General features: G+C 29.8%; 5 protein-coding genes across 13 annotated transcripts in view; 2 read left to right on the top strand and 3 right to left on the bottom strand.

The window, feature by feature from the left end:
- Window positions 1-475: 475 nt before the first annotated feature.
- LOC100744706 (lipase 3) lies at window positions 476-3,017 on the top strand. The gene is made up of 8 exons (XM_003492865.4): window positions 476-756; window positions 830-1,028; window positions 1,386-1,500; window positions 1,601-1,847; window positions 1,939-2,094; window positions 2,168-2,252; window positions 2,329-2,471; window positions 2,550-3,017. Exons 1-8 carry the CDS (start codon window positions 538-540, stop codon window positions 2,700-2,702), a joined length of 1,317 nt encoding a protein of 438 aa, XP_003492913.2. The 5' UTR covers window positions 476-537; the 3' UTR covers window positions 2,703-3,017.
- A 1,961-nt stretch (window positions 3,018-4,978) lies between these two features.
- Window positions 4,979-6,450, bottom strand: LOC100744585. 2 transcript variants are annotated; one of them, XM_024370692.2, is made up of 5 exons: window positions 6,290-6,450; window positions 6,080-6,178; window positions 5,680-5,945; window positions 5,399-5,614; window positions 4,979-5,305 (listed from the first exon to the last, which is right to left on the bottom strand). In XM_024370692.2, the coding sequence occupies exons 1-5, from the start codon at window positions 6,312-6,314 to the stop codon at window positions 5,042-5,044; spliced, it is 870 nt and encodes a 289-aa protein (XP_024226460.1). In that variant the 5' UTR covers window positions 6,315-6,450; the 3' UTR covers window positions 4,979-5,041. The 2 variants fall into 2 exon arrangements, with proteins under 2 accessions (XP_024226460.1, XP_033179187.1); XM_033323296.1 differs by having other exon boundaries at window positions 4,991-5,321.
- An 82-nt stretch (window positions 6,451-6,532) lies between these two features.
- LOC100744341 (pre-rRNA-processing protein TSR1 homolog) lies at window positions 6,533-9,938 on the bottom strand. Its single transcript, XM_003492862.4, has 12 exons — window positions 9,677-9,938; window positions 9,332-9,602; window positions 9,006-9,252; window positions 8,737-8,934; window positions 8,443-8,667; window positions 8,209-8,374; window positions 7,943-8,143; window positions 7,640-7,863; window positions 7,310-7,573; window positions 7,125-7,235; window positions 6,840-7,047; window positions 6,533-6,768 (listed from the first exon to the last, which is right to left on the bottom strand). The coding sequence occupies exons 1-12, from the start codon at window positions 9,786-9,788 to the stop codon at window positions 6,611-6,613; spliced, it is 2,385 nt and encodes a 794-aa protein (XP_003492910.1). The 5' UTR covers window positions 9,789-9,938; the 3' UTR covers window positions 6,533-6,610.
- Window positions 9,939-10,001: 63 nt separating this feature from the next.
- On the top strand, window positions 10,002-11,903 carry LOC100744464 (DNA replication complex GINS protein PSF3). 3 transcript variants are annotated; one of them, XM_033323298.1, is made up of 5 exons: window positions 10,060-10,201; window positions 10,263-10,441; window positions 10,732-10,876; window positions 10,981-11,110; window positions 11,410-11,903. In XM_033323298.1, exons 2-5 carry the CDS (start codon window positions 10,336-10,338, stop codon window positions 11,635-11,637), a joined length of 609 nt encoding a protein of 202 aa, XP_033179189.1. In that variant the 5' UTR covers window positions 10,060-10,201; window positions 10,263-10,335; the 3' UTR covers window positions 11,638-11,903. The 3 variants fall into 3 exon arrangements, with proteins under 3 accessions (XP_033179190.1, XP_033179189.1, XP_003492911.1); XM_033323299.1 differs by lacking the exon at window positions 10,263-10,441 and having other exon boundaries at window positions 10,002-10,201; XM_003492863.4 differs by lacking the exon at window positions 10,060-10,201 and having other exon boundaries at window positions 10,214-10,441.
- Window positions 11,904-13,779: 1,876 nt separating this feature from the next.
- Window positions 13,780-21,331, bottom strand: part of LOC100748857 (hepatocyte nuclear factor 4-gamma) — a 53,214-nt gene continuing 45,662 nt past the window's right edge. For 5 of the 6 annotated variants that reach the window (XM_012390809.3, XM_012390807.3, XM_012390810.3 and 2 more), the window contains 4 exons: window positions 21,191-21,327; window positions 20,591-20,861; window positions 17,214-17,366; window positions 13,780-16,190 (listed from right to left, as the gene is read on the bottom strand). In XM_012390809.3, coding sequence (XP_012246232.1) covers window positions 15,682-16,190; window positions 17,214-17,366; window positions 20,591-20,861; window positions 21,191-21,327 — 1,070 coding nt within the window. In that variant the 3' untranslated portion in view covers window positions 13,780-15,681. The remainder of the gene's footprint in view (window positions 16,191-17,213; window positions 17,367-20,590; window positions 20,862-21,190; window positions 21,328-21,331) is intronic. The other variant, XM_003492900.4, reaches the window with a different exon arrangement.

The raw sequence follows: 21,331 nt of genomic DNA, 5'->3' as shown, positions 1-21,331 counted from the left end.
AAAATATAGAGTTTAGAAATTGAAATTGTAAAATGTTCGAATCTTTTTGTGATCGATTGTATACATATACAGAAAAATGCCTAAAAATGTCTAAAAATGTTAAAAATGTATATTTTTATGAATAGTGAGATAAGAAGTATGCCCATTCTTCACAGTGTATCAGCGTAGATATCTTCACAGTGTATGAATTGATACATATCAGAATTTTTCATACCTCAAAAGTTGTAACACCTGCAACATTTATTGATATTTTTCATTGGCTGTTTATCTTGTGTTTATCTTTAAATCGAGTAACCGATCAAAGTCGCAAATCAAAAATTAAAAATCATTGTTTTTCATCAGCTACAGTCTGTATATACCTATTCCCTTTCTGCTTGAAAAAGAGAGAAATCCGAAGATCTATAACAACAAAAATTAGATATAAATTATATCTCGTAATATCAATAAAAGATTTATCTTCGTAGCAATTTAATAGCCAAGTGGTTTATATATGTAGACAACATTTTGATCTGATACTCGATAACTGATAACAACTTAATGCGCTACTTTGTTTGCACAAATACATCTGGCAATGATTCTTTATATAAGTCTATGAAACAATTCGAATTGCTTGAAGACGTACTGCCCACGATGATGTTCAAGATATCTATTTTATGTTGCGCGTTGCCGGTGATTTTAGGAGGGCCATTTACAGGACAACAGCATGAACCAAATCACATCGCTAATACCGCATCTGACTTTAATGTTCTAACTCCTGTAAGTAAATTTTACTGAGATCGTCATATAATTCCTAGTATTTACGTTGAAATAAGAGCCAGCATTTCTGCAGAAAGAACTTGCAGAAAAAGCGGGATACATAGCCGAAACTCATCGAGTCGTCACAGAGGATCGGTATATTTTGCAACTGGATAGAATCGTAGGATCGGACAAAATACTTCCATCTGACGATAAGATAGCTGTATTACTTGTCCATGGTGTTTTTGATTGCTCGGCTTCGTGGCTTTTGTCAGGTCCTGAAAAGAGTTTAGGTATTATCAATTTACTATTCGTCTATAGAATAAACTTTTTTAAGTGCCATCATTTGTTTTTTCTTTTCTTTCTTTTTTTTTTTTTTTTTTAAGTCATCGATTTTTGGAATAGATTTACATTTCCAAGGAAAAACAAATTTACGCTAATTTTAATCCTTTGCAACTTGGCTGTTGTCCTTGAAGGGACACAAAGAGAATACTGTGATTATATAGCACAAACTCCACACAAGGTCCAAATTTTTAAAAAATATATGTTCCCTTCGCATTGTACGAAAAGAACAAATAAAAATAATTGAAGAATATGCCGAGTGCAAAGGGTTAAATGATATCCGATTAATATTTTTCTCCAAATTTTAGGTTTCATATTAGCAGATTGGGGATACGATGTATGGTTGGGTAATGTGCGTGGCAACAGGTACTCACAAAACCACTTGGATTGGACTGTTTCAGAGCCAGATTTTTGGATGTTCAGGTATAATTGGAATAATCGTTCGTTAAAACGCATTTTGACAATCGATACGATTGCCGCACCGTTACTTCCTGATAATACAACGATTGTTACTTTCGTACAGTTGGCATGAAATTGGAGTGTACGATCTGCCAGCGATGATCGACCATATCCTCGCTCAAACAAAAAAAGAGAAAATCTTCATCATATCACATAGCCAGGGTGGTACGTCGTTCTTTGTAATGGCTAGCGAACGGCCAGAGTATCAAGAGAAGATTATCGCTTCTTTTGCTTTGGGTCCAGCAGTCTTCATGTCCAGGACAAAAAGTCCTCTATTCCGTGCTTTGGCTCCTTATTCCAACGATATCAATGTACGCTCTAGGAGCTGCATTTACTAATTTTCATATCAAATCAAACGATGCTGAATTTTTCTCATCTTTGGTCTTTTTTTTTTTTTTACAGTTCATAACAGATTTGATAGGCATGTATGAATTCAAACCATCGGATAAACTCATACAGATGCTTGGAACAATGGTGTGTGATAAAGAAGCACTTTTGCAACCAATATGTAAAAACATCGTATTCTTGTGTGCTGGCTTCAGTAAAGAACTTAATACGGTAATCATATGCATGTGCATTCAATGTAATCACCATACATATACAATAGTTTTAACTTGATTCTAATTCGTAGACTCTATTGCCTGTTATTGTGCAATATGATCCTGCTGGTTCATCTGTTAGGCAAATCGCACATTATGGACAATTGATTAGTTCAGGTTGATATTCAGTAATATAATTTTATAAAATGTACAACCTTTTGCTTTTTCCAAATTACATCTTTTCTTCTCACAGGCAAGTTCCGGAAATTTGACTACGGCCTTGTCGGCAACATGAAAAGATACGGTACGATACATCCTCCTGATTATAATTTGGCCAACGTTAAGCTACCAGTGTATTTGCATTATAGTGCCAGTGATATGTATATCGATGTTCAGGTTCGTATGCTGTTTATCGCGCTGCTTCAGTTTCTACTGAATTCTTCAAGTTTCTCTTCCCTGTTGATATCTTTACAGGACTTGCATCAATTGTACAGAGCACTACCCAATGCTCAGAAATTGTTAGTTCCATCCGACAGCTTTGGGCATATTGATTTCTTATGGGGCAAGCATGTAGATGCTTGGGTATACAATGAAATTTTAAGTCTCATGGAAAATCACAAAAAATGAATATTATTGGACTATGAAGTGGAAATTATGTTAATAAAAACATGACTGGCCATAAATTTGTATATTGTACCATAAATAAAATCAACTGCTTTGTCAATATTCAAAAATCAGATGAACATTCTAATCAGAAAAGTATTGAATGAATCTATTCAGTGTATAAGAACCATATTATGTGATTATAAGAATGATTAAGACATCAATTATGAATTTTATCTTGTAATTATCTTATATTCTTTACATGCGTAATCCATTAAACGATCAGCAAGAATATACATATGTATCAATTAATTAAAATATATTAATTCATAAGCTTTTGAATTATTCCCATGCTTTCAGTTGTGAATGCGTGTGAATTTTGAACATTCGTAACAAACGCATTATGATTGAGAAATAATATAGGCTTCTTATACATATATTCTTGTACATATATCATTATCACTTAATGACAAAATCCGCAATCACTTAGTTGCCATACAGCGTGTTTCACTTAACTCTAGTACCGTAAATATCTCGCTTATTATTGATAGACAAAATTTCAGAGAAAAACGTTATCTGATTTGAGAGGGCAAATATGATGGTAAATATGAGATTTACCTCAAGGTCATAGATTTCGAGATTTCAAGGTCATTGCTGTTTTTCTAAGCGCGATTACATACAGTCACGAACAAAAGTATTGGCATACTCTTTAAAACGGAATAACATTCCTAAAATTGGACCAAACGACTCGAATTTTTTTTTTTTTGATAAGTTAAAAGAATTAGTCTACCGATGCGTAGGAAAAATTTTTAAAAAATTGCAGTTGGCAGCAATCGCGAAGAAAATAATAAAGATCACCTTTCGGAACTTTTTTATCTGTATCTCTAATGGAAATTTAAATAACACATCTTGAAGAGTTATGTTAGCTATGTACATGTTGGAAATTTCATCGAAATCAGCTGGTGTAGAATCAAATAACAGGCATCGAAAGATAAATAAGAATCTATAATTAATAAAGTTATAGAAAATTATAACTTTGAATCGTTTTTAATCGTTTTTAGCTCGTGGTAATGTTAACCGATTTCGGTGAAATTTTCAACATGTATATAACTAGCATAAATGTACAAAATGTACTTTTTAAATTTTCATTACAGGCTCGGATAGAGTTACCCTTACTATCTTCTTCGCGATTCCGACCAACTGCAATTTTCCTAATATCCTTTTACACATTGTCTAGTAAACTAATCCTTCTAACTTGTCAAAACAAAAAATTCAAATCGTTGGTCTAATTTTTAAAAAGTTACTCTGTTTTAAAGAGTATATATTTATTCCTGGTCGTATATATTTTTATTATCATGGCGTTAGCGCTGCAGGTACGATTAATCCAAAAACTTATAATATTATGCATTCATATGATCTTGAATACCAAAAATTCATAAATGTTTAGCGTGGTCGATGAAGAAAAACTTACTTCACAAGTGTTCAAAGCTATGAACATCCACTTCAATACATTTCTGTGAGCGATTAATGTATGATTCTTGGCCGCCCGTATAACGTGACGACTAATATTATCACATTGTTCTATTTAATACATATCTCTCATATTTTATAGTATTATACTAATATCATGATAAATTGTTTGTTTAATCGTACCCCATAGAAAGAAGCTTAGAGGTTTAAGATCAAGCGAACGCGCAGGCTATATCGAATGGCTGTACAAAGAGCGATCCAACGCAATGTTGAGGAAACTTTTCTCCTATTGACAATTGGCATCATTTTTAACACTTGTTGAAATCAATTTTCCTTCATTGATCTTTCTATCGTAGCTTTTTCTTCTTAATTTCAGCTGTAACCTGTAACGCCATGATGATAAGAAGATATAGCTCCATTTAAAAAAATATCGATAATCTTGAAACGTATAAAAAATATAATTACTATCATATTTGCCCTTCTAAATCAGATAATTTCTTTTCTCTAATATATTTTTGTATTGTCAATAGTGAGTGAGATATTGAAAGTGTTTAAGTTAGTTTAAGTTAATATAGTTGGATGTATATGTTATTTACTATTGAAGAAGTACTTATTCATAAGAATGTAGTAATTATACATTTCACCTAACGGTATATGTAAGAATTACATTCCTTTATTGCATATAGAGGACATATATAAAATTATTTTAAAACTAGCATTAAAAATTTACAATTTTAATAATTAGTAATTATTAATTATAAAATTCTAAAATGAATCAATAATAAAAACAATTTTTATCTCATTTTCTTAATAATTTGTACAAATTTATTGATACGCAGTAATATGAAATATACAATATATAAAAGTTTACTTTTACATAGATTTTTTAAGAATTATTCTTGAATTGCCATTATAAGAAGTATGTTAGCCATATCCCAAATATCATGAATCTTCATATCTATTAATTGCGATAATTTTGAAGCTATAATTCTTACTGATTTACAATCTATACACAAAAAGAATGCCCCACAAAGAACGATAGAAGCTCCCAAAAATAATATATTTGACATTAACATCATAAGACTCCTCTTTTCTTGTTGAGTCTTTGCTATATGTTCTTGCAACAAACATTGCAAATGAAAATATATTTCCTCCCTCTATAACCATATATATCTGTTTCATTAACCATGCTAATGTCATTTATAACATATTACTAATGTCTTACAAATATCTATTAATAAAATTCAAACCTGCAGATAAACTAGATCCAATAAATTTATAGTAAGTTCTTGCATATTTGGAGTATCCTTGAGTCCTGTTGCAGCTAAAAGAATTTCTACGCAATTTAACGGAGTGTAAAATGGCATTCTGAATCCAACAGTCTTAAATACCTTATATTCTGATAGAAAAATTACATTGGGTGTGTATTCAGATTTTTTGTCTATACACCGTAAGATACCAAGTACCTGTAGCATATAAAACATTAAGATACCACTATTGATAAATTTAGAATAAAATCATGTATATGTACTTGCGATATTCTTAACTTGTTGAAATGTGAATCCATTTTATTTGCTAATTGCAAACAAGACATGAGGTATAATTTTGATTGACTTGCTACTTTTTTACAAACTTGAGACCAAGAACTTTCTGTTTGATCAGCATTTCTATATACTTCCCAAAAATAGCTACACATAAATTTATCATATAAGTGAATAGCAATGTATCTAGTATCTGGCCCCAAATGGAGATATTCTGTTATTTTAAATATTGCATTGATAATTGGAATTGGTATAGCTGAAAGCAGTATAAATGAAAATTTTGTTGTTATTATATTCTATCAAAATAGGAACAACAAAGATATAACAAAGATATAAATAAAAATGAAATTAATATTAACAAAGAGATACAGTTTCAAATGCAATAATTACCTACAAATGGCATGTAAAATTCGTCTTTAGCTTTGATAAAACTTTCTTGCGCTTTAATGATTGATTGAAGTTCTTCTAGCCAATCATCAAGTAAAGGTTCTGTATTAAATAGATAGTTGTTTCAAGAAGAAAGTTTAGATTCATTATTTTTGTGTATTAAACATCTACATTTGTCTGTCAACACTCTTATTTATATGAAATGCTAATTACCAATATAAGAAGTATCCAAGTCCATATTTTCTTTGAAAAATTCTTGCTTAATACTATTATTATCAAATATTATTTAATAACATCACACACAACAATGTTACCTTTCAAACAGTATACAAGATACTACTTAAAAGAAGCTAATTGGCTGGAGCATAAGTCACGTGATACATTTCGCGATATATCGAAATCATACATTCAAATTAAAATTAGAATTCATTTTATATAATATTAAAACAAGACGTGTATAAGGTAAGCATTTTAAATGTATGACAAAATTTTATTTAGTATATATATACATTTTAATATTTTAATTAACATATTTTATTCTATGTTCATGCTTTCATTTTGATGTTGTAACTCTGTTAACAACAAAGGTTCATATGTCCATTTTGGAAATACTCTTTTGTATAAATTCATTAAAATCGTGTCCTGCGACTTCAGTTGACCATTAAATACACATTTCATATGACCATGAGTACCTAGGAAAAAATAGTGTCATTTTTTAATTAAATACATCAATTAAATTAAGAAACATTTATGATCTATTTACCCAATGGCTCTTTTATATGTCCTCTACGACCATATTTTGTTCGTAGTTCAACTGGTTTAAACCAGTTTATATCTTCTCGATGAAAGAACATAAATCTTATAACTGCTGATCGTTTATGTACTTTGTACGCATGGCCGCTAAGAACAACACGTTTTACAACTATTCTATCTGGATTCGCAGATAATACACTTCCAGTTGCAATTAATTCCTACAAAAATATTGTAACTTTTAATAATATAAGAATAGAATCAACCTTTAACTTGTATATAATTATTGCCTCCTTACCAATGATTTATTCAATTTTTGAACATAACATAATACTGGACATGGTGGAAAAATAATTGGAGCATACATGCTTGCTACGACAGTGTTCTCTGGACGAAAATAACGCTCATACTGAAAAATATTTCTATTCTTGGTAACAAGATATAAATAGAATATATTAAAATCTCACAGAAAATAATACATGCTTTATGTTTGTTTCCGTTTGTGTGTTGACTAAATATTGGGCACGCAGTGAATCTTCTAAATCCACATTGAAATATCAATTTTTCTTTAGATTTCACCGGTTGTGGACTAATATTAATATGTTTCAATGCCACATTTAAGACAGACATTTTGTGCTCGTTCGGTAGTAAACCAAATACAATTAATGGATGATTTTCCAATGAAGAAAATGCAATAAAAAGATCTTGCCGTACATTTACAACGTGAATTGTGATATACCAACCAGGCTAAAAATATTTGTATAATTTAGCATGAATAAATAATTAGTTTTTAATTAATCAAGTGTTTCATACCATAGCACCCTCTATTTCCTGAGATTCTTTAAATATACGTTTTCGCGTCCGATCAAAATTTTCAAATTGAAATATTCTAGCGTAATCAGTAGGAAGGTTTTCTTTCGGATCCCACGGACTTGTTCTGAATGATTCAAGTCCACGATATTTTTGAAACCTCTGTTTTGCTAACATATCTTGAGGTGTATCTACTTCGTCAGGAAATTGTGCGTCTATTTTTGCGTCTATATTTGAAAAATTGTGGTTAAAGATTTCAATAATACATATTCAATAATGTAATATAGATATATTTGACAAACATACTCTTCAAGTTTTCCATTGCTTCTTTTTCTTCTGTCATATCAATATTCTGATCGTATCGTTCATCAGGAACTTCGGACACAGTAATTGTCTCGTATTCTTCCTCGTCTTCTTCTGCATCTGGTCCACTATCTGCTTGAGACTTTGGTTCATCAACAGACATCTCGTCTTCTGATTCATAGCTCGAGCACTCACTCAATTCCTCTACAAAATGCAAGCAAAGAATAATATGTATCTCCAAATTTAATTTATGACTAAAAAACAAATACCTCCATCCTCATCAGGAATCCAAGCTGCTTGATATTCAGAAGTTCCTTTTGGGACTCTCTTTACAATTTTTTTTCTTTCAGCTTTAGCTTCGGCTAATTCCTCTTCTGTAGGCCAAGTTTGTTCAGCATCCATAGGGTCAGGTATATTTTCACTTTCGAGAGATTCCTAAAAAATTAAGAAAATTGATTATTGCTTTTAAAAATTTAAAGTTTTATTTTATTTCATGAAATTACTTGTTTTTCTGGATCTGCGCGTTCAAGAACCCGCGTGGATGGTTCATCGTCCATTGCATTACTATGTTTTCTCAACTTTTTCTCCACTGGATATGGATCTTCAGGTGCATCAATTTGAGACATTTGAAAATCTCCCAATTCAGGTATGTGTACTAGACCATTAACTGATAATGGTACGTTCCTAAGATATCCTGAGATCATAAGAGTTCCAAGCTCTGTGGAGTTCTATATAAAATCGAATTTGGATATATTTATCTTTTAATTAGTATAGATAATTATTACATCAATACCTACTTCATTACATTTAAATTTTATTTCTTCTGCTAACAAATGAGCTCTTTTGTCTCTATATGATACAGTTCTTTGCTTTTGAGTACCAACACGTCGTAAAACATTAAAAGCATCAGTGGGAGTATCTAATTGCAAAACTTTTTCCTCAGGAAGCCACTTGGAAAGTTTAGATTGTACATGGCTTTTAAAATCTTGACGTTTCTGTAATAAAGTTCGTGAAATTGAAATTATTTTTGTACAGAATATGATAATAAATATCAAAAACACAATACCTTTATGTGAAGACTTTCAAGATTTGTAAGTACTATTACAGGAGTTGTCAAACCTTGAGCAACACAGGGCATAATAATTTCTTTTCCCCAGTCATCAAGTACTTCAGATCTGGGACTATTATCAGACTTATTTGTAGCGGATGCAACAAAAAGAACAGTTGTAGCTATTTTTGCTATATCTAATGTGGCAAACAAATTACCAACTGGTGGGACCACAATGGAAAAGCGTTGCTTGAACCTAGGTACACTGTCGTAAAAAAAGATTGATAATCAATAATCCATATTTTTATTAATATCATTTATCATTTATCATAGTAGCATTATACCTTAAATGTATTGTACCACATGGACTATTAGTTATATTAGCAGATTCATCAGCTTTTGTTATTATTGATAATATATTATCAATATCTAGGTCTTCTTGTAATGGAATAATGCATATAAGAATAGGTGCAGAATGGGATCCACCAAAATTCCTTTTTTGCTGCAACACTTCCTCTCTCTTGTTTTTTCTAATTTGTGAAGATTGAAGCCTTCGGGCACTCTTCCCAAGATCTTTAGTAGCACGTTTCGATAAAACTTTTACTCCAACTTTTCCTATATTGGTTTCAAATTAGAAAATATAGAAAGCAGTAAAAAGCTATAATAATATAAATTGCAAAGAATTTTACCTTTAACCGCGCTACTTATTGATCCTTTACTACGATGTCTACCCGTTTTATGTGATTTATTAACTTGCTTAAATGCACCAGGCCGATGTACTTCTTGCTTTGTTATTCCCATTTTATTTGAAAGTATATATTCTTGTAAATGAAATATCCTTATAATAAATCTAACTGTTTGCCATGCGTAAAACCCCACGATAAGACATGTGTTGCTTCACTCCTCACATGCTCCAAGTTGCAGTTTCTTTCATTTTCTATAGATGGCAACGCATGGCTTGTTCATATACTAAGGATGCAATATTGTGCGATAAGGCTTGTAACGCCATCTGTAAAAGATGAAAGGAACTGCAACTTGGAGCATGTGAGGATAGCTGGCAACACACGGCTTGGCCTGGAATGAGGGATGTAATACTATGTGATTAACACACGTCTTCTCTGGCATTATATTCACTGACGAGTCGTCTGGGATAATTCCTATGTTTGCCCTAGAGAACCATAGGGAGCGTAAGAAACACTCTGATTCTTTGGCAGGTCGGTATTTCATAACCTGAGACACATGTTCCATTTAATGTCACGTCTACCCTATTCTTAGTCAATGGTCATACTGAATTGAGGTGAACTTTGGATAATTCATTGCTTATGCTAACATGAGTTAGTTTTGTAAAATGGCATGTTGTCAAAGTTATATCCCGGATTATTTTGCAATAACTGACATTTTATCTACTGAAGAACGAATATCTTGTAAAATTGAAGTAGATTTACCTGGTTTAGGTAATTTTTCATTTATTATTTTATTACTTACTGAGATATATTCTATAAAACTATACTTCAATTAGTCTACTTCAAAAAATGAGATATTCTCTATATTATAGAGATATACTCTATAAAACTGGATTAAGTAATAAAAACTAATAATATAACTTTTATAAGGTCCTAATTATATTTTGACATTATATTTGTATATAATCTATATAATAATCACAGTATATTCATATTATGTATACAATACCTGATAAGAATGATATATAATATTGTTAAAGATACGAATATTATTGTTTAAGGTTTTTTGGATCCTTCGTGTCAATCTGAGGATTTACAAGTTGGATCCAAAGTAGAATTTCCATTATGGCTAGCAGATGCATTAAAAAATTTACAGAATCCAGCAGTTAATATCGATATACCAAATATATACAAAGAAGGATACAGGTTTGATTTTTAAATTTTTATTTGTTTTTCAACAACATGTTATTTGAACAAATCTTTACGAACACTTTCCTGTATATACTTATTTATATCATTTGTGCTTTTAGAGAAATTTTAGAAGCAGATGCTGATGCTATAGTTTTAAGTAGATGGAATCCATTTTATTATGAATTAGGAATGCACGTAAGAAAATTCAGTGGCAAAGATTCTGAAATAATTGCAGAAAGTTTACTACAGGTAAGCGAATTATAGTAAAAATAGGTGCTATGTCTTTTTTATTTTTTAATAAGATATAGTGCCTCATAAAAGTATTCAAATACTTTTATGAATATATCATGTGTGTTATGTAAAACATTGGAAATCTTATAATTGAAAGATATTCTGATTAATCCATGTATACAGAATTGAAGTTACAAATTTCAATAACTTTATAAAACTAAAGTATCATGATAGGTAGGTCACAGCCAAGAATTAATTTCTATCTTTTCTAATATATTTTTCGAAATATATGGAGCCTTTTCGTTCTTCATTTTCAGACATTTAAGTCTCGTTTTCAATTAGTAATGGACTGGTCTCAGAATCTAACATCTGATCCTACATTAGCAATTCAACTTCCTCGACTTGAAAGAGATCTCTTCCTTATCGGTCGACAAGCCAAAGTTCGTCTTACGGAATGGTTAAAGATGGGTACAAATGAAATGGTTATTTCCGAAATAGCGACAAATTTGAAAAAACGGAAACGGGACAAATATGAACTTGATTAGCTTTTTCGTTTTACAAAGATACAGCATACGAATGTCAATAATTTGTAGAATAATGTTTTTATCAAGTTTTTAAATAATCTGAAAATGTCAATATTGTAGAATAAACTGAGTTTATTTAGAATAATCGAGAAACAGGTGCAAAACATTTTATAACATAAATCATATAACGTAACTTTTTTAAATTACATTTTTAATAAACTTGCATATTACTACCATATTGTAGAAAGCTGATTATTGGAAATATATTAATGTATTTGATATTGCAACAAATATTCTTTCATTTACTTAGAAATTAGAAAATAATTAGAACTTGCTTGAGTAAAAAAAATAAATACAAAAAAGTTATGAAAAAACGCACTTGTTATACATTTTATAATCATAATATTATCACTTTCACTAATTTACAGTTTCTGTATGGGCGTACACACATGCTACATAAAATGCTCCATTTTTATATTTATATATTATATTTTGCATTACATACTAACAATAATGTTACAACTTAAAATATTGTTATAATTAATTAATTACATTATTGTTTCTTATACGGTCATAAATACGAAACTTAACAGAAGTCGCGATGAACATTTGGAATTAACAACTTGTTTAGAATCTTTTAAATTATATTTCTTCTGCGTATATGCATTCTGTATATGTAGAACGATTATTTATTTTTTCAACGTATAGTTTTCATTTATATTTAATTACATTGTCACGATTAATTTTAATCTTATAATATAGTTATGTAATTTATAATTAATTTTAATTTTCGTTGTCAAAATTAATTTTAGTTTCCTAACTAACTATTACTCTAGACTGTTCATTTTTTCAATATTCCCATATAAAAAATATGCGTATTTTTTTTTAATATTTACTGTGTTTATAATAATTTCGAATAACATCAATTTTCAAATTCTACAAAATTTTTTACTCATAATTTTATAATAAATTTTGTAAACAGTTCTAATGAAAATGAAAAACAAATCATACTCCAAATGTACAGGACATTAACAAAAGTATGCGTACTCCTTTGCTAAAAAATAATTGCATTGCAATGGCGAGTGCTCCTCTCTTCGTTGAGAGAGGTGCTAACTACTTGCTAATTAGTTTTGATTTTTTATGTGGAATGTCATTTATTGCGCACAAAACCAAAAACATTTTTAGATGGTGAAAAAAATTCACGAAAATATTTATATTGCCTTCTTAATATAAACTCGAATATTTTATTAATATTTTTAGTTGATTGAAAAAAATTAAGTTTTGACTTAATTTACATGTTTTTAATTTACTGTTTTTGAGTAACAATATCAGTTTGTATTGTCAGTTAAAGCATTAATACATAATAACGCAAGAACAAAAATAATTTTTATGAAACATTTAAAAATAATTGTTATTATATTTCTAAATTAAAGAGACTGACGCCTATTGATAGTTTGAATATTTCATTCATTTCAAATAAATATTTTTATATTTACGATTCTTTATTAAAGATTTTATGCACTGAATGTAGAGAAAACATTCTAATTCAATTTGAAAGTTATTTAACATTAGAACCTAACAAGTTACAAATATTTCCTAATGAATTTTTTTCAAATAATACAAAAGAATTGTCTTGAATAAATTTCTTGACAAAATTTCAAATTTTATAAATGTATGACGTGTTACTTTTGTTGTTTAACCCCTTAACCTACAACTACGGGCATAGCCCGTTGTACAATGTTCGAGCCAAACGTAAATATCACGGGCACAGCCCGTAGTAGATGATCGGACCAAATTTAAATATTACGGGCATAGTCCATAGTACGATGATCGGGCCACATGTAACATATAATATAATATATAATAGCTTGTTTACGTTTTCAGCCCAATATTCTCGAACGTAAATCGTGGGTTAAGGGGTTAAATAATAGGTATTCTAAAATAAAAATTTGAAATTTTTTATATAAAGAGAATGGTTATAAACGATTTTAGGTTTTAATATTAAATAATTTGTTATGTATATTAAGAAGTATCTAGACTAAAAATATCTCCTATGTGTTAAACGAATGAGCATGATATTAAGATGAAAGTATTTGTTAAGTCTAAAATCTTTTATTTGACTGGTAAAAACAAAAAACCTTGTCATTGTAATACAATTCTAAATGTAATTAAAATGAATTTATTATGAAAGTCACATATTTTATATTGGCACATTTCCTAGAAAGTATTGGATTTTGAAATGATAATTACATGTTTGTACCCTGCTTTTGTAGGTGACATTAAGATGACTTGATTAGATAAAAATTAGTATACAAACATAACTTATCCTTATAAAATACTATGTACAATATTTAAAATCTTGTTGCATTCACTTATATGGATATTTATCGATGTGTAAGAAAGAGATAGTCGATATTGTCCAATATTCTTTTTAAAAGAATGTAACGTACGTTTAATTTACAAAAGCATTTATAAAAATAATCATCGTCATATTCTATATAACAAGAATAACAAGATGTTTTATTGTGGTAACAAAAATATTCTCTGGTAGGAATATATTATAAATAATATAATTAATAAACCCTTTGTATAAATAACTATATGCTTATATTCTATGAATATAACACTTAAAATTTATGATTGCATTTATGTGAACAAGATCCAGTTAAACAAAAGATCTTCTGATGAAAGTAAAAACAGAAAACGCTAATGAAACACAGCTCATGATAAAATAATACATTTAAAGAAAGATTGTTCCTCTATAATAGAGAAAATTCTTTCTTCATGTCTTTCTTTTCTTCCTTTTTGCCTTAAGCGAAAGATTTGTTTACTTCCGATGACATTTATGAAATGCGATTATTAAATATTATGCAATAAGAAGTAAATTAATGTCATTATATATTTAGTTTAAGTTCCAAGTAACAAAAGTATTTTATTACTAAATTATCGACCGATTTTGATTGAACCTTATGATTACGGTGATTAAAATGAGTAATTGAGCAATTGATTGAGCGTGACTTTTACTCAATAATCAGAAATTTGGTAACACTTCTGATATTCCTTAATCTAGTTCTAAAAAGTGTTCTTAAACTACAAACAAAACTGATGAATATGAATGCGAGAAGTTCGATAAAACTTTTTTAAAAATGATCACTTAAGTTGCACCATTTTAAAAAATAACAAATGTATTTGTAAACATAGCGTGTGAATAAAAAAATGTTCTGTTTATTTGTAAATCAAATAAGAATTATCACTAGCATTTAAAAATTGTTCAAAAAGATCACTAGAGATCGTTAAAAAATCTGAGTTTCTCGTTGCAAGTTTGATAAAACCTTGATTTTTAAAAATCCATTCTTGCTTTTGGGATCTCTTAAGAATTCCGATACCTTTTCGAAAATCTTATCGTATGTTTCAAGATCTTTAAAAATGTTTGAAAGCAGTCCTCCATCTTATGTATCATTTTTAAATATCTTCAACAAGTTCTTTTGATTCACTCAAATCACAAAAAGTTGAGAAGTAATAAAACAAATAATGTCATTTTAAAAAATTTTATGTTTTATAAACTATGTGGAATCTTTCCTTTTCCATCCATCTTAAAATTTGAGAATTTCTTTTAATGTATTCTCAATATTTGTCTCCCATTTAAACATTTGAAAATCAATCATCCAAGGAAAGCTCCTAGTTTTATGACACACAAACTAAATTCTTTCTTGTTTTTTGATAACTCTCCAATTATTTTCTTTTCGGTCAAAGAATTCGTTTTAAGAAACATCTTCTGGCATTATATTGCAATATGTTTTATGTGAAAAATTTCAAACGTTTAAGTAGACTACAAACTCTGATAGAATGCACCCTTGTTCCAAAAATCTGAGAAAATTAATACATTAACTCTTCCTAATAAAGTTTAATCATTTAAATTTGATCTTAAAAATCCTTCTGCATTCTTCCACAATATTTTAAGTTTCTGTATAGATATTTCACGTTTATAGAGTTGACGTGTCAGTAATTATGCGTTTTGTTAATCAATGCGCCAGAATCTTTCAACTCTAACGTCTTTTAATATCATTAAAAGGTTGATTCAGTTTCAAGACTGGGCTCCTGTTTAAACATCCTGAATCCTGTTACACTAGTCACGTCTTCTTGATTCGAAATAGGTGTAAGATCCCTCAGGATCATTACAGGACTTCCACTACTCAGCATATGATCCTGAGGGCTTAATGGAGCCATATTTGTTGGGGTCAAAGGACTGCTAGGACTCTCGTTGCTGCTCACATAACTACCAGGAGCGTTTGAAATTGGTATTGGAGTTGCAACACCGTTGATCTCTGCTGTTGCACCACCTAAGAGCATCTCTTGCAGCAAGTTGTCAATGTGTGCGACTCCAAACAGTCTGACAAACTGGATTTGTTCGATCATTTGCCAAGAAATGGACTGTAAAGCTGGTAAAGTTAGGAGGATCTCACCAAAACGACCACGACTATCGTATTGTCGGTCACTTATGTAATCCTCCAAGTTAATCTGAATTTGATAACGCAGTTGCTTGATTCGCTGTGGTTCACTTAGGCCTTTTGCATCTGTTAACAGAAAGATTTTGCATTATTTTGGGTTAAAAATGATATTAGTGAAAATCAGGTTCTTCCAACCAATTATTAATCCAAAAATTTTATGAAATAAATATACATATTGCATAACAAAGTAACTCAGCCCGTATGAACAAATTTTATTTTATATTTTCGGCTAACTTTTATTATACATATCTTTACACATATTAAAAAGCAGAGCACGCGTGCATTGCTTGCAATCCATTTCGGCATAGCGACTGTGACCGCGCCGATCATCAATTAAATCTCATTGAGACAATCGTTCTCGCGTGCCGGCAAATCTTCGCCGAATGACACGCAAATTCTACGTTGTTCTTCAACTTGACATAATCAATAGGATATTATCGAAGATTATCTTGGATCAAGAACAACCGTGGTCGAAAGACGCTTTTGTGACGGTTTTCTTAAGACCTCGTAAGAAATTGATTTAAATACATTAAAAGATTTCTTTATAATATGCATAATAAAAGTTTTGTTTGTTACTATGGGTAATAAGGGGTTTCACTTATTTATAGTAGGAGTTAATGGTGACAAATGGTGATTCAATAGGGAATAAGTGAGTGAAAGTGAAGAAGGGATGAGTGAGAATGGAAGATGATATAAATAATAAGATACTAATGTATTAGATGCAACTGTATATCAACAAATTTGTACTTTCTAAAATATTAAAAAAAATATTATACTATATATAGAAGAAGTTCAAGCTCTTGGAAGATATACCAGAAGGAAGCTAAGGCTATTCAAGTTTCTTAAAACAAAAATAAAAAGCTTATTTTACTACAATCTAACTTCAAAATAATAAAGTTATCCTAAAGAATTGTTATCTAAATTGGTTACTTTTAGACATCACTACATTTACTTATTAGATGAAACAAGCATTTATTTTTATGAAACCATGTTTTATTTCATTTCAAAAGAATATGATCAGGACAACAATGATTCTAGGGACGATAGTTCAGTCTACGGTTCTATTATTTGAATCAAAGAGATACTTACTGGGATCGAAAAAGACGATGGCCTTTAAGCAAGCAAACTCCGTATCGTCGATCTGCACCTCGTTCAAAGGCTTCACCAATTCATCCATTACCCTGATACCAACCTTGCTGATGTCCAGGTCCTGATTACGGCCCTCTGCGGATAATGATATGACTGATAAACACGGTTAAACCATTCCTATCGACACCTATTACCATTTGACTGAGCCCGGATTATAGTTGGGAAGTATTAAAGGAAAGCAACGACACCGCAATAACCAATACGTCAAACCTATTTTCTCTTTGCACTCATGCTACTGCAATTAGCAACGTGAAGACCGGACTCAGTCTCTACTAGCTACTACCCCAAATATTGGTCGTGCAATTTATTCAACGAGACTATCGATATCTTTGTAAATATTTAACTAATTATTTTGAACAATGGAATTTATAAAATATCTTCTTTTTTTTCTAATTAGAATAATGAAGCTTTTCTTTGTTGTTGGAATAGTGAAGTTTGAGAGGTACTTTAATCATTTTGTTTTATATTAATGGGACAGAAAGATAGGAAATTTAATCTACAATTTGAACTGAATCGCTAATAATCTATTGTAATGATTGATGTAATGTAGATCAATTGAAAGAAAAATTTGAATAATTGTATTTAATATTTTTTTGTGGATATGTTTGAATAATTACTTTTGGGAAACTTATAATTTTTTATGCTATCTTATAGTTCACTATAAATTGTATGAATTAACGTATCGACTGTCTCGGCTCACCATAACGATTTCAATGCCACATTATCCCAGTGTTAAGTACACGATTATTTTCCACAAAACTTTAACAGAAATAGAATAATACATAAGAATAAATTAAATATTTATTTTTAACATCTAGTGACATATGAGAGATGATTCATCATGCAATAGTTTATATTTTTCTCACCTATATTTTCCTATAGTTATGTCAGACCTATTTTAACAAGTACGAATTACAATTAAGAAACTTATCAATCACATGTAAACTCTACTTTTTACTTATAATTATTTTCTACTTGGTTACATGTAAGCTAAACAATTACAAATAAAAAAATTAAAGAAATGTTAGTTTAGCTGGTAATTGCAATTCGGTAAATCTATTATAGAAGTCTTAATTAACACTGTTTAAAATTAAGTAATTAAATTTTTGACATATACGTTTAAATATCATAAAATAAATTCCAGACATTATATCATAAGAACGACGTTTTCGATACTTTAGAAAATGAATTGTAAAAGTCGAAACACACAAAATAAGATACTCGCTCGGGAATTTCATTGAAAATAATTTTGAAGTACCTCAGATAAAGATACAGTAGTGGGATTAGTATGTTATCGCAAATTTGGAACAACCATAATATCTTAGATATCTTTCTATAATATTTTTCATAAAAATTTGCAGATAATTAGAAATATAATTTTTAAGAAACAAATAATTATAAGTAGAAATAGAAATACAAGATTAACAATTTACATTTTATCCTAACAATAGAGTTAACATAAAAGTTATAATGAAGTTGTACAAATTTCGTCAAATATTTCAATTTTGATAAAATAATTTTAAAGATATCTTATTATGTCTTTGGACAACTTTTTAAAACAAATGTGATTCATTCTTATCTCTTCCGAGACTCGCAATCTAATGAAATCTTATCTGTCGATGACATCGACGGATCGAATATTGCGATAGTATCTTTATTATGCCGGGATAATAATATCTTCAGTTGTTTCATACCGCCAAACTGATATCGTGAGTAATCACGAAAAAATATATTTCGATGCGATAATCGATTGTTAAGAAGGTTGCTTGGCAAAAAATTTCCCCTCCTTTCCTGTCTTAAGACTTGATAATTTTTTACAAACAAAATATATAAAAATTTCTTTTCATTTCTTTTAATTTTTTGCTGCTAAATCGTATTACGTATCATGTGATCTATAGTGAATTATTATCCAAACTATTATTTAAATTATTTTATGAACAATATTGTATCATCTCTTTTATACATACGCACTAAGGTGTTAGGGATGACCGAGATATATTTATTTATCATTTTTATAATCTTTTTATGAATTTTCATGGCTCTTTAAATCTGTAAATCAAGGTGAACATAGAGGATATTTTATTTCAATGAATTAGTGTTATAAATAGCTTAATGAGGTCCATAATCATTAGTGGTTGAATGATATACTGTTCAAATGACGTAGAGAATACTTCAAGCATGAATAGGAGCATTTATTTTATCAATTAGAAACTGTTATACCGGATTACATATAGAAATATAATTAGATTTAGTATTACAGTTCGTATGTTATGTTGGTAACAGTGAAAGGACAGTTGATAAAACTGTTTTGGTGAACATTTTAAGATATGTCACTATATTTTTGATAGGGTATTCCCATAATTATATCTATGTATTATACAGAGTGGTTGGTAACTGGTGGTACAAGCGGAAAGGGGGTGATTCTAGGCGAAAAGAGAAGTCGAAAATATAGAATAAAAATTTTTCGTTTGAGGCTTTGTTTTCGAGAAAATTGACTTTGAATTTTCGCTCGGTACGCGTGCGCTTTATCACGCCTCGTTATAACGGATTTCACTGTAGATTTAAAAAAAAATTAAAAAAGAAGATTAAAAAAAATTTTTATTCTATATTTTCGACTTCTTTTTTCGCGTAGAATCCACCCCCTTTCCGCGTGTACCACCAGTTGCCAACCACCCTGTATAGACTTATTTGAGCAAAATAAATATTTGATCCAGTAATAATAAAAAGTTTAGCATAAATTTGTAACAAGTTTATCATTCAATGTGTGAAAAATTAAATAATCTAATTTAAAGCAATTTATATGTATTTTCAGTAAATATACATTTTTTGTTTAACTATTACTGAAAGCTACGTTACTACTACAAGTAATTAGTAAATGAACGTTTTTAAATGATAGTTGTGTTAGTGTCAATTCTGTTGTTAACAATTTTGGGTTAATCTACAAATAATATGATTATTTAAAAAAACTTATCATATAAGCTTGACCATATAACCTCTTTTAATCCCTTGATGATAGCTTTTCTTATTTATGTCTTAATATTATTTATATCCAATTAAAATTTACTGTTATAAATTTTTCATTACATTATAAGAAATGTTTTTATTATATGAAACATTATACTGCAATCTTACAGTAATAATCACAGTAATGTAATGTGTATAATACGTGTATTGCATAATATAAAAAAAATCATGCATATTTTATTAGACGACAAAACCAAACTTCTTATATCACTATTACTAATATTTGATCGTCGAGGGATTAATCATAAAAAAGCGTGAACCTACCCCCAAGAAGGAACCACAGAGAAACGTACCAGGACAATTCTTGGTTATGATACAATTGTTTCCGAGAAGAAGGACATCTTGCAATTGCATGCTGCGTCTGGCAACACCTAGGAGAAGATGTTCACCCGCGTGTGCCCTTAAGAGTGCTACTTGATCGTCAAGGGTTAATTCGCTGAAAGCGGGTATGTACTTGGCCCATTCGACCAGGATAAGAAGTTGCTGCTTCATACTATCGCAAACGTCGTTTATGTTGGCGATTTGTTTTGTGCTCAGGTCTATATCGCTGTTCGGACTGCCTAGCTGTTTAAACATAATCTCGAATTACTCATTATGCGATTTATGTATATTGAATGGAGTAACATTGAAATATATTTTATATTAAATAAATTATTTCTAGTTAAGAGAATATATGGAGATTGTAGGTATTGCAATATAATAATTTATTACTCTCAATGTATAATGGTTCTACATCTCAATTGGCGCGAAATTTAAATAATTTCAACTTTAATACTGCGAAGATCGTAATCTATCGTTGAAGTATTCTAATGTTAAAATTACAACATTAAATTTGTTTCATTAAAACCAAGAAGCGAAAGAATAAATAAAGCTTAAATTTCACACAAACTGACCTCGAGAGCAGCACCGACTTGTCTACTAAGCATTTCCGCCTGAAGAAGAGAAACAACAGAAAGCCCACTTCCGTTGTTACTTTGTTCTTCATAGCTTGGCCTTCTACAACTTATCCGATCTCTTTCATTTTGTACGGCTGA

Source organism: Bombus impatiens, unplaced genomic scaffold (genome assembly GCF_000188095.3).
Source record: "Bombus impatiens unplaced genomic scaffold, BIMP_2.2 scf_0896, whole genome shotgun sequence".
Taxonomy (NCBI): Eukaryota; Metazoa; Arthropoda; class Insecta; order Hymenoptera; family Apidae; genus Bombus; species Bombus impatiens.
This window is presented reverse-complemented; position numbering and strand designations above follow the sequence as displayed.

What these genes read in the sequence shown, in the direction of transcription:
- LOC100744706 (XM_003492865.4), top strand. Translation starts at nt 538, where the DNA reads ATGCGCTACTTTGTTTGCACAAATACATCTGGCAATGATTCTTTATAT. An exon ending in ACTTTAATGTTCTAACTCCT is followed by an intron (nt 757 to 829) that starts GTAAGTAAATTT and finishes GCATTTCTGCAG; the next exon opens with AAAGAACTTGCAGAAAAAGC. An exon ending in TCAGTAAAGAACTTAATACG is followed by an intron (nt 2,095 to 2,167) that starts GTAATCATATGC and finishes TCTAATTCGTAG; the next exon opens with ACTCTATTGCCTGTTATTGT.
- LOC100744585 (XM_024370692.2), bottom strand. Translation starts at nt 6,314, where the DNA reads ATGGACTTGGATACTTCTTATATTG. An exon ending in ACAAGTTAAGAATATCGCAA is followed by an intron (nt 5,615 to 5,679) that starts GTACATATACAT and finishes TATATGCTACAG; the next exon opens with GTACTTGGTATCTTACGGTG. An exon ending in TGGATCTAGTTTATCTGCAG is followed by an intron (nt 5,306 to 5,398) that starts GTTTGAATTTTA and finishes ATATGGTTATAG; the next exon opens with AGGGAGGAAATATATTTTCA.
- LOC100744464 (XM_033323298.1), top strand. Translation starts at nt 10,336, where the DNA reads ATGGCATGTTGTCAAAGTTATATCCCGGATTATTTTGCAATAACTGAC. An exon ending in AGTAGATTTACCTGGTTTAG is followed by an intron (nt 10,442 to 10,731) that starts GTAATTTTTCAT and finishes TTATTGTTTAAG; the next exon opens with GTTTTTTGGATCCTTCGTGT. An exon ending in TTGCAGAAAGTTTACTACAG is followed by an intron (nt 11,111 to 11,409) that starts GTAAGCGAATTA and finishes CTTCATTTTCAG; the next exon opens with ACATTTAAGTCTCGTTTTCA.
- LOC100744341 (XM_003492862.4), bottom strand. Translation starts at nt 9,788, where the DNA reads ATGGGAATAACAAAGCAAGAAGTACATCGGCCTGGTGCATTTAAGCAA. An exon ending in TAAAATTTAAATGTAATGAA is followed by an intron (nt 8,668 to 8,736) that starts GTAGGTATTGAT and finishes GATTTTATATAG; the next exon opens with AACTCCACAGAGCTTGGAAC. An exon ending in CAAACGGAAACAAACATAAA is followed by an intron (nt 7,236 to 7,309) that starts GCATGTATTATT and finishes AATATTTTTCAG; the next exon opens with TATGAGCGTTATTTTCGTCC.